Source organism: Temnothorax curvispinosus, unplaced genomic scaffold (genome assembly GCF_003070985.1).
Source record: "Temnothorax curvispinosus isolate PA1 unplaced genomic scaffold, ASM307098v1 QBEX01006321.1, whole genome shotgun sequence".
NCBI classification, from domain to species: domain Eukaryota; kingdom Metazoa; phylum Arthropoda; class Insecta; order Hymenoptera; family Formicidae; genus Temnothorax; species Temnothorax curvispinosus.
The window spans coordinates 653,507-665,980 of NW_020216101.1; the positions used below are offsets into that span (position 1 = coordinate 653,507).

At 39.9% G+C, this 12,474-nt stretch overlaps 1 protein-coding gene across 2 annotated transcripts; it reads left to right on the forward strand.

Moving 5' to 3' along the window:
* Nucleotides 1-1,397: 1,397 nt before the first annotated feature.
* LOC112455686 lies at nucleotides 1,398-4,338 on the forward strand. Of its 2 annotated transcripts, none has more exons than XM_025017775.1 (3): nucleotides 1,398-1,606; nucleotides 1,977-2,263; nucleotides 2,348-4,338. In XM_025017775.1, exons 1-3 carry the CDS (start codon nucleotides 1,588-1,590, stop codon nucleotides 4,190-4,192), a joined length of 2,151 nt encoding a protein of 716 aa, XP_024873543.1. In that variant the 5' UTR covers nucleotides 1,398-1,587; the 3' UTR covers nucleotides 4,193-4,338. The 2 variants fall into 2 exon arrangements, with proteins under 2 accessions (XP_024873543.1, XP_024873544.1); XM_025017776.1 differs by having other exon boundaries at nucleotides 1,977-2,242.
* Nucleotides 4,339-12,474: the final 8,136 nt, after the last annotated feature.

Here is a 12,474-nt window from a genome sequence, read left to right on the forward strand (position 1 = left end):
AATTAATAATGCACGTGCAACCCCTGTGCACGGGGGGTGGGGGGACAGCTATTAATAACCACCGCTGTTGTAAAACTGTTGATGATATACTCACTGCCGCGACAGGCGGTGCTTGTAGTCGGTCAAGGTACCACCAAACTTATAAACGGCGGCGATCCATAATCATAAATGATATCTACGAACAAGAGCGCGTGTGTTACCCGTTCGCGTGCGTCGAAATAAATTGCGAGTCCTCGGCGTGCGTGTACTCGTGCGCGTTGCACCTGTGCACCTACGCCCCGGCGCGATACCTTGGACGCGCTCCTCGGCACAAGTACCCAAGTATTTGCCGAACAAAGTAGATAAATCGAAATGAGATATAGGATTTCCTCTCTTACACATATCCTTTGCGGACTCTTTTCAAAGACGAAGATGTCCCTCGCAATAACAAGCACATGCGATTGCCGCCGATGTTTTTAAACCGTATCGATGCTCGCGATACCAATTTCCGATAACTAGTAGAAATGTGTAAAGCCATGCTGGCTCCAATCGATAAAAATTAGACGTACACGGTACCGAAGCATTTATGCAAAATTTATGTGTTTACTCGCTATTATTTTTTGATCGTAAAAGTAAGATTCCAAATGTGAAATTAAGCCTTTTAATGTGCTTTCCGTCTGTTTTTCTACAAAATTTTAAACTATCTTATTTCAAATTTAGTTTAAAATTGAATTTATTATAAGCAAATAATTGTTTATTTCTTATATTGGAAATATTGCTTCTCTATATTTTCTTCTTTTTTTTCTCATGATAAAGTGAAATAAATAATAATATATTCTTGACTGTTTTACAAGAATGCATGTTATTATTGTTATGATATTGTAATAACGAAAAATGTCTTGCTCGACAATATCGAAGCAAATGAAGTATAATAAATGAAGTAAGAAATGTTGCTACTTAGGATATATGCTGAGGTTTTAAGAGCGCCCTTCAGTGCCAATGAAATAAATCACAGGTATGACTTGATAAATCCTTTCACGAGTATCAGAGTGCATGCAAATCACTCGAACGCCTAAGCTTCCGCTATAAACATACGTATGTACGTTAAATCGCTATCGCTTCGCCACGCAGACGGATCGAAATGACAATGTTGTGCCTTGACAGCCTCCGGGTACGTACTCTTGGCGCCATATAAATCGCGCGCAAATCGTTACCTGTGTGCAACTTATTCATCATTCATGGCACGCAATAGCTACTACCTTTGTTAGATATAAGCGATACTACTTTAATCATAAAATTAGATAGTAATTAAATAGTTCGAACAGTTAATATATTCGCAACTAATAAATTCACGTCTCACAGTGGCCCAATTCCAGAAAAACGCGGACAAAAATAAAAAAAGTGAAGTTCGGAATTTTGACCTTAGTACCCCGTAATCCCATATAGGGGACACCACTGCACCTCGGTGCAGACCGACAGTCAGTTATGCCGTCTGCATAACGTATGAGAGCAGGTCAAACTGAGTCAGCTGGCCACTGGTCTCGCTCGCATGTTCTCGTGGTTTGTTTGTAACTTTTGTTTAAACGTGTTTTTTTACAATCCAGTGTGATGGAAGGTGAAATTGAAAGTAAGTAATCATCATCCATACGTGGTTAATCGTTATTTAAATTTTTAAGGGGTGTAAATATTGAAGAGAAATATTGCGTTGTTTATTTATTTGTTTATAAAAAATAGTTGAGAGTTTGATCGAGTTGGATGGTCCGCCTTATTTTTTAACAAAATTTAGGGTATGAAGATTAATTGTTGAAAAGATTTACTTACCCCGAGGTACCCCTTCGTTTTTTACACCAATTTCCGTTATTTTTATCTCAATTAAAAAAACGATATGGTTTCATTTAACTCGATTTGAAATTGAAATAATCTATGTTTGGTTCAAAATTTGTATACTTAATTAATATTACAGGTTTATTATTAATTTTATTATTATTTTATAACAGCAAATTCCAGTTGTGTCTCATGCACCCGACAAGAAATATTTGATGCCATTCGCATGCAGCTTCTATCAGAATATGGCAAAAAAGTAAAAGAATTAGAAAATTATATATCACTGAAAACAAAGAGACCATTTCAATGTCACGCAGACGACAAGATGGCACTGAAAAACCTCTTCCACACTTTAAAAACTAAGTGGATCGAGTGCAACCGAACAGTCTCACGCTTTTATAATAAGAATAGTGAATGGCTTAAGGGAACAATACAACTGGTAACAATAATAAATGAAATTGTATTTTAAAATTGAAATAACTTAATGGTCAATAAAAAAATTATAAAGAATACAAGTAAAGATTTTGATTAATTTATTTTTAAGTACTGTTGTCCGGGTCCCGAGGAATTAAAAGTTTCGGAAGCATGTACGAGCAAAGATGATGAACCTTCTACAAGTTCGAAACCCAGAGGTCGACCTATCACAGATTTCGAGATGTTATCCGATCGATCAAAAAGGCGGAGGTCAAACCAGTTACTCAAAACGCACAGCACAGCGGAATTGGCTTTTGCAACGAGTATGAGTTTTCGTTCATCTGGAGCCGCCGATGCTGCCTCTATTGTCAAGGACGTCACAACTTTATCTCCATCTCATGCTACTAAGTATAAGACAGCTTACAGAGCTGCCGATCTTCCTCTGTGTAAAGAAATTTCTGGCGATCTTGCACTTTCCGATCTTGTAGAAGGTAAAATGACTAGAAAAACCTATCGGTTGATTCGCAAAAGAGAATTACAGAACAACGCTAGAGTTTATCCTTCGTATCATAAAGTTTTGGATGCTAAAACTCGATGTTATCCGCCGGATATTAAAGTTACAGAGACTCTAGCGGAAGTTCCATTACAATCGTTATTGCACCACATAGCAAGCAGAATTCTTTCAGTACAGAATGACGTAATTCAAACATTACCTGAAGAAAAAGTCCGTAGTTTGGAATTAATTGCAAAATATGGATTTGACGGTTCTTCTGGTCAAAAGCAATACAAACAAAAGTTTGAAGACGAGGATGCGTCAGACGCGAGTATTTTATTAACATCACTTGTACCATTAAGAATAACCGGTAGTAACGATAAAAATCTGTTGATTTGGCAAAATCCAAAACCGTCTTCTCCAAGATTTTGCTCTCCAATTAAATTACAATATATTCACGAAAACGTTACTTCAACTTTGGAGGAAAATAGTTATGTCGAAGATCAAATAGCTAAACTTGCCTCATTTGTGACAATTATCGACGGAAAAGTTATTACTGTTACTTTCAAGCTTCTCTTTACAATGATTGACGGTAAAGTTAGAAATACAATAACGATTACAAAATCCAACATGCGCTGTTATTTATGTGGAGCCACGTCTAAAAAATTTAACAATCTTGATGAAGTTAGTTTATTACCAGTAGACGAAAAAAATTTGCGGTACGGTTTAGCTACGTTACATGCTTGGATCCACTTTATGGAGTATTTCTTACATTTAGGTTATAAACTGGGTACGAAGAAATGGCAAGCACGATCGAAAGAAGACAAAGAAAATGTAAAAATGCGAAAAGAGGCTATACAAAAGGGTTTCAAATTGCGATTTGGACTCATTGTTGATGCTCCAAAAGTGGGAGGATTCGGTACCAGTAATGATGGCAATACTGCTAGGCGATTTTTTGCTTATTCGTCTGAGTCGGCCGAAATTTTGGGTTTGGACGCTGAATTGCTAAATCGTGCTCACATTATAATGCAAGTTCTGTCATGCGGATACGCTGTGAATGTAGATCTTTTCAAAAGTTATTGCTTAGAAACTGCGAATATGTTAGTGCAAAGTTTTCCGTGGTCTTGCATGCCAACATCCATTCATGAAGTGTTGATTCATGGTCCCCTCATTATTGAATGGGCACCATTGCCGATCGGGCAACTATCCGAGGAAGCCCAAGAATCGCGAAATAAAGATATCAAGAAATACAGAGAAAATTATTCGCGAAAGCATTCTAGGGAAAGTACCATGAGAGACGTGTTTCAGTGGTTGCTTGTGTCTTCCGATCCGGTAATCTCGAGTTTGCGCATAACACCTCCGAAAAAAAGTGAAGCACTGTCATTCGAGGCCATACAGTTATTAAGTCCTTACGTGCACGGAACCGAGGAGTCTTCCACCTCGGATGTCAGTTCAAATACGACGGACGACTGTAGCGATTAAATTCGTATGTATTGTAATGTTTGTAAATAAATTGAAAGTCATTTTGGATCCGCCATTTTGAATTTTGAAAAAAATAATATCAAATTCATAATTAGCGACCTTGAAAACCCTTATATATCATTTTTTGTTTCAATCAAACTAATTTTGGATTTATGTCCGCGTTTTTCTGGGCGTCTGTTCAAAATGTAAATCTATGCATGTAGCGTACGACATATCGAAGCAAATCTCAATGATAGACAGAGAGTCGAGAGAGATATACCCAAAGTAAATGGTAATATTGTGAAAAATAATGAGAAATGAAATCGCTTCGAAATATGCAATATATGGAATAATTAAATTTAATGTACGTCGATTAAAAAGATTTTAATGATTATTGCTATTCCGAAATAACGGCCTGACTTGAACAAAAAAGGAGAAAAAAAGAATGGAATCCCATTTCTACCTCGACATATATTGCACATGCCGTCTTAATGCAACTCGTGTCGACTGTGGTGGTGTTTCTCAAAATCGTTTATTATCCGCTATTTGAAATAGCTATTTCATTCGGCTCTACCAAGCCGGAAAGAGTAGATAAATCGGAAAGCCGTGCACGAATGAACAGGCGATACTTCTTGGACTCGCACACGTAAAGCCTACCAACACGGGATTCTCAGGATCCTACGTCCTTGTATAGCTCATGCTCTCGGTGTATGCCACGCTGTCGCGCGACCTGCACGCGCGCATTAAATGCGATACTTATGCTCGGTTAATATGCCCCGCGGTGCAACCGGCACCCCGCCGCCAGGCGAATTAATTCGAGCGGTCGCGTCGATGTAATTAATAATTAGCCGAATGCTTAATTAGTAAGCGACCATTCCGGCCAATTAGATTGCGCCAAGATGAAGCTGTGACTCGTCGTGCGTCCCGCTGAGAAAGAAGATGCCGGGTCGCTCTTCCGAACGTCGCATCCAAGATCCGTCTCTCCGTTTGTCCTCTCTCTTTCTCTCGTTACCGACTAATTGCGAGATCTCGCGGAATGTAATTGGTCTTCTTTAATTAGACTCGCTCTGGCGAGGTTATGCTCGTTCCAGAGTGTTAATTGGATTCAAATCGACCGCTGTGTAAGGTACCGAGCGCGCTGGACGCGATGACGAAAATTGCCATAGGTAGTTGCTAATGCAATCGTATTTACACATCACAGGTCAAATATCTTTGTTAAGATATTCCACATTTTTAATATTAATGATTAAATTGAAAAATCTTGGAGCATATTTATCATATTGTGAAACATGCATCACATTATGTGAAAATATTTTAATATGAAAATATTTTTATTACATTTTTTATGACAAATAAAATTCTATATTTATAAAACACACACACGCGCGTATACTTTTATCATGTAATGACTAATGAATATATTAATATAGCTAGATATATAAATTGTAAGATAAGAAATAATTGAAAATAAACAATAATTAAATAATATTTAAAACTTTATAATGTAACGTTGTACAATTTGAAATGGATAAAATTTTATGATTCAATTATTTCGCTTTCTTTTGGATGATAAATTCACAGAGCTTTTATTATACAGATACAAAAATATTTTTACAAATTGCTGAAGAAAATAGTCTCGAAAACAATGTTAGAAAAGCCACAGTTACTCTGTCTCTTGGGGATCACTTCTTTAATGTGATATTTTTCGAAGCGGCGTAAAAGGCGAACCAGCTTCTGCGTAGGCAGGTGGATCACCTGCAACCATCTCGGATGCCGAGGCGAATCCGGCAGCTCATACGCGAAAATTAGGGTAGGCCGGTGAGGAGGTAGAAGGTAAGAAAAAGCGTGGGCACTTGCGCGGCCCGCCCGATGATCTTTTGCCGGCAGCCGTAAAGAAATTCGTGAAGGAAATTCTTGCTGATGCGAGATCACAAAAAGTTGCACCAGAAATTTCGTCTCTCGGCGGAGAAGGGAGTGATATATTTCAAAGAATTGGTACTTTTATAAATTGATCTGAGACATTTAAATCGCTCTTATGGAATGGACAATTTTATAAACTACTTCTTTTTGTTTGATCTTTAGAGAATAATGTTTATACAAGCGGTTTTATTATTATCTTGTTATATTTCGTGCAAACTATCTTTACAGCAAGTAAATTATATGCTATAACGCTCTTTTATTGTAGAAAATTTTTCATTTTATTTTTATTATCTTAATTTATAAAATTTATTTTAAGTTTATACAAAATAATATTGCACATGAATATTCTTGTATTTCTTATATATGGATTCAAATCGCTTTAGAAAAGACTGCAGATATATGCAGTTACCGATGTTAAATTTACAAAATGTTATAGACTGAACTTTGTGACAGAAAAAAAAATAATCTAATGGTAGCGGAGTATTTTGAGCTAAGAAACGTTCCGAGAAATTGAAACACACAATAGAATCCTTACAATCCTTACAATCCAGCTGATCTAATCGCGGTAGCCAAAAATCTTTTTAAAAAGAGGCTCACGCGGGAACTGCGTGGCTCGTCTTAAAGTATCCTTGACGGACATGCAGAAGGGTTACTGTACCGCGAATGAAACCAGGACCGGACGTTGGTAGCCGAAGAGTAGCCCCTGTAGTAGCCGCGGAGTGGTAGCCCAAGGCTACTAGAAGATTGCCGGCAGACAGGTGGGTGAGGCGAAAGGATGGTTGAGGTAAAAGGTAGTGGATGGTGTTGTATGCCCCTCTTACCTCCGGTCTCCTCTTCTTCCTCCTCCTCCTTCTTCTTCTTCTTCTTCTTTCGGGGCCCCTTTTCTTGGGGCCCACTTAGCCGCACGCGAGCCTCCGAGTGCTCGGATAGAAGCCAAGTCCTCTTCTTTCTTTCTCTCCTTTTCTCTATCCTTTATATATATATATATATATTCGAATATATATATGTATATATTCGATTTTTAGCGTACCGAGTGCACAAGAGAAAGATACGGAGGGTGAGAGAACGGGAGGGAAGTAGGTGGTGGTGCTGGGGTGGTGTTGAACAGCAAAGATATGAAGGGGAAGAGGTAGGAGGCCTGCGGAGGAGATAAGAGGAGACGAAAAGAGGCGAGGGGAGCCAATGGAGGCATTAACCATGGATTTATTCGAAGGAGAAGCCCCGAAATTGCCCGATTACAGTATTACACGCCGCGGACAGGCGGATGGTGGGAGTGGAAGACGCGGGAGGAGAGAAGACGCGCGGGCTCCTTGCGAAGGGGCTGGCCGAAGGAGGCTCGAGGGGGCTCCAGTTGTAAAACCGACGTTGCGAGACGTAGGCGATGCACCGAGCAATCGGCCCGACTCTGTGGCTCCAGCAACCGCCGGAGCCGGGGCCGTTCCTCTTTTGAGGGTGGCAATTTGCGGTAATATCGCCAACGACGAGGTAGCGCGCGTAATGGGGCCCCAGGGGCCCCACCGGTGTAACATGTAACTTAGCCCTCGCCTGCCTTGCGGCATCCAACGTTCTTTCCCCGAAGGAAGCTCGCCTTTTCGATGACAACCGCGCACGATCAGTAGTATTCGATCGTGTGATTTGATTCTGGTCCTTATTTTCTTACACGCGCGTATACGAATCCGGGCGAATAACGAATATGGCAATAAATAAAATAAAACATATCAGTGCCATGCACTTGAATAACATGTATATACTTTTCTTATAATTTCTTTAGACTCTAAAAACTTCAACTATTCTTTTGCAATTTTTTAATTAAGTATTTTGAAATTAACTTCTTTTTTTTCATTTTCTGCAACTTTACGATGTCATGTATCATAGAGTGCAAAATACAGTTAAGGGCGATAAAATGATATCCATTTATTTTCTAACCTTAGATCAGGAGCGCGAATCAATCTTGACGTTAACGCGACGAAAAACGAGCACTTTTCTAATAAACCTTTCCTCACCTCGAAAACTAGAAACAGCCGTCACGAGCAATTATTAGCACTTGCGCGCGGTACTTTAATCGGTCGTACACCGAGGCACGAGAAAAGGAATCGTTTGTTCTGCATCGCGGACTCCTGAAAGTCTTTCAACTTGTTCACGTAAGACGGTATCGCAAGGCCTGCCACAGCCTTGCCCTGAGCTATACGCGGTATATAAACCCTCATTCGAACGGGTTCTTCCTCTCTCGGTTACGGCTCTTCATCGGCCGGCGCGAGAAGTCTTACTTCGAGCCTCCTCGGTACTATCCGCACTGGGAATCGTGTATCGCGCGTCCGCCCTCTTCGTCCTGTTCGTCGTCGACGCATACGCTCGCGGCCGCTCTTCCGCGTGTTACATTCCACGCCGCCGCAGAACTTTGACGTTTTTACTTCTTAGCTCGCTGCGCCGCGCCGCGCGCTCGTCCAGTTCAATCTGAGGAAGAATCATGCGAACCGGAAATTTCCAATATGATCGAAGCATTCGCGTGTAACTTGTTACATCGAGGATTACGGCGACTTTCTAAGAAATTCCTGGGTAAATTTAACGACGTATGCATGAATTTCCTTGTAATGAAATTAATATTATAAAATTATTAAGATCGAAAATTATTTTAAGCTAATGTTGCAATGTCATTATTTTATTAATGAGATTTCTGTCTTTAGCGTTTTGAAAATCTTAATATCCTTCAACTGATTCATTAGAACTTATTTCTCGATAGAATCCATAGACGTCGTGGTATTGATGAAATAAGAAAAGGCTAATATCATCAAATATTTGTAAGTCGATTTCGCAACAAGATTTCTTATTACACCATAGAAGATAAATAATATCCTGTCACATTACGATCCTACTGTGCATGGTAATAATCAGTCATCGCTATTTTCAAATTCTTAGTGTGCCCGTACAGCTATCGAAGTTCGATTACGGCATTTTCCCTTCCTATCCCATTTATCGTCGTGGCTCTCGGATGTTTTTACTGTTTCGCGGTCTTTACGAGCTGTATCCTATGCGGCTATAAACAACTAACTGAATCCTGCTTTATTGGAATGACCGCGCTTCGCGCACTTGTTATTGTCACTGAACATCGAGCGAGGAACGTCGCGAAACCGAAACTGTTTGCTACGTCTTCTCGTGAAAAATGACTGGACTTTGAACCCTCGCAATCAGAATGATTCGTGAAGCGAGCGGTTTCATTGCGCCAAACATCCCGATTATCCGACATCCCTCGTTGGTCTCTTATGTTTTTCAAAACAGGAGCCGTCCACCGTCGGTACGATTAATGTTCGGTTAGCCACGGCCGTTATCCAGCATCCGTCTGGCTTCTGGTGATGGCCGAGTGGGGTTTCGTGCCGATCCGACGTTAAGATACGTCTGACCTGGCTAGATACGGACTGGATATCTGGTAGACGTCATAGACCGGCTGTTGTGCGCGCGAGACATTAGAACGTCAGTGCCGGTAGCCATTGGAAGAGATAGATGAGTTTCCGATGAGCGACGCTCCTACGCCGCAAACTGCTCGACAGGAGACGGTGTTCTAAAGATGACGCGTTGCTTTAGAGCATCTATTTAAAGCATTTTAATTTGCGTCTTAAATATTTATATTCATATTTGTTTGAATACAAGAAAGTTACAAATTGAAAATTATTATTACACGAAGTGTAATTAATACATATTATTTTCTGCTCTTTTGCATGCACTAAAAGAATTATAATTATTTTTTTGATGCAATAAATATGAATATTAATAGTATTATAATAAATATTATATTGGATCTATTATTTAAACATTGTTTTAGTAAAGTTAATTTAACTCTTATTTTAAATCGATATCTTTCTTTATTATCACATTAGTGAATCTTCCATCTTTTATATTTCTTCATAATAAATAGATATTATCAATTTTATATCTAATTTAGTATAATAATTAAGAATTAATAATAAATACATTAGATATATAAATGCATGGAATTCAAAAGACTTTCTAATACTTAATTTTAACTAGCAGCCTCCGCAACCGCGCTTGTTTCTGACTATAAAACGCCTAAGACCGTAACGTAGAAAGAAGAAGAAGAAGAAGCAGAAAATGATTGATAAGCTGAGCGCGGCTGTGACGAACAAGGGCACCCGGAAAAAGCGACAGAGGGAAATTAACCGAGATGAAACGAGGACGAGCGGAGTCGGCTCGCTGACGAGGCAGAAGAGTGGTATAGTGGCGCGCACGTTAAGATTGCGCTCGAGGCGAACTGCGCGGGGGCCTTATGGGTAGCAGGTAGTAGCCGCTTGTGCCGGTGAGCAGCCCGCGCGCGTCTATCGGACGCCCCTTTGTCATTGTCAATATTCCAAGGAGCTACAGATTATCTGCTGACTGATGGTCCATTCGCGTACCCATTGAATCTATGCGGGTTGTTCGACCGCGATGCGCGCGGACCCGAACCGATACAACGCTCGATTTCTTCCTCGCTTCTTGATTCCCCCGCGATGCTTCCTTACCCTTTCGTCTCTTCCACCCGTTCGTCCGTTTGGGATCTCTTTAAGCGATCCGCGCTGGTTTCTTCTTTCCCTCTAGTAGGAGTCTTCTCTCATCTCCTCTTATCCTTTTCATGTAACCGGTATACTTTCATGCGTTTCTTTCGCGGCAATTGTTCCTCCGTTTTTTCTCATTTGTACTTTCCTATCGTCGGCTATCCGCACGTTTCATTCTTGTTCCCTTATTTCTGGTACACGCGCTTCTTTCCCTTTCTCTCAATCAGTTACCTTTGGCATGCTGCCTTTACATTTTCCTCGTGCCTTTCTCTCCCCTATGTCGCTACTACTGGCGCAATATTGTTTCAAGATTAGAGATAATGAAATTCCTTTTAAACAAGCCCGGGAGTTATGGTATGTGTCCGATGTAGTACACACTTCGTGCAGCATTTTTATCTTCTAAGACAGACGCATCCGCGCGTACAGCTGAGCGATTCTGTCATGATCGATAGTAAAACAAGATGATCGATAACGTATCATTAGGAGCTGGTAGAGAGCAACTCATCTTGGTTACTCGAAATTAAATAGGATTTTCTGTTATAATAAATTCTTGAGATAATATTATTTGTTGCAATGTTTCTCAGAATAATGGTACTTCTTTATTTTGTTCATTTCTCATATATAGCAAATGTAATATAATATGCATTATTTATTATTTAAAACAAGATTAGAGTAAGGTATATAGTGTATACATTATTATAGTATTCTAAAAAATATTATATTTATGAATTACACACATACGCACATGTTAAATCCACTTATGGGAGATGAAGGAATGATTGCACGGAAATATCTGACTGGCGGTTACTGGCAGTTTAGCTGAAAGCCATTACAAACGTTTCATCAACGCCGATTCATCCCATTTCCTCCTACTATATTCACCTTCTGGCACAATTTTACCGAGACAAATCGCAAGTATATCCTACGATAAAGAAACGATGCGAACGAAGAAATGGCCGCCACAAAGTGAGGGAAGAAATCGATGTAATCCGATCGACATCTTATAGGAATATTTCTGCACCGCGGGGGGAATTTACAAGGGCAATTTACGAAGAATCGAGCGAAATCGCCGCTTAATGCCGTCACGTAGATTTCTCGCTGCCGATCTCGACAGCGCATTCGCGTTGCTGTCGGGGAAACCGATCGGTATCGGCGACGATTTGCCTCGTTTCGATGATCGCGCCGAGCTTTCCCGGGATCGTGACCTTTCGATTTCGCGAGCTATTACCACCGTTGCACCAACTATCGCATGCGAAAGATTGTGACCTTAGAATCGAACCTTACTGGATCTTAACAAGATTGCTTCTGAATTCCTACTTTTTTAAAGAACACAGACAAAGGCTTATAATCTTATCGATCAACGGTGATTGAAAAATATGTATTCAGATTAATTAACTAATTGAGATATTTTGTTCAATCATATCTGACTCAAGCTTTTCAAGCTTATACAATATTCGAAAATGCAATTGGATAACATAATAACGTGAAATATTATTATTATAGATCAAGGGATATTTCAACAACGGATTAGTCTCGAATAGAACTACTTGAATATTGACGAGATTGTTTCTGTATTCTTGATTTCTTCATCTTCTGATTAACTAAGAAATTACGCATTTTTTATTCGCATGCAAAACGGTTAAATCGATTATGATCGCAATATCGGTGATAAATTTTGACCGACGGTGGTCTCCGCGCCTTATCCGATTGATCACGAACACGGTTATCGCTCTTCGCCGGTGTCCATTGCGGACGAACAGAAGGGAAAACACACGTCTTTCCGCCTGGGTTGATCCGATGGTGACGATGGGACTTTATACCATGATGGAGCGGCTGTCC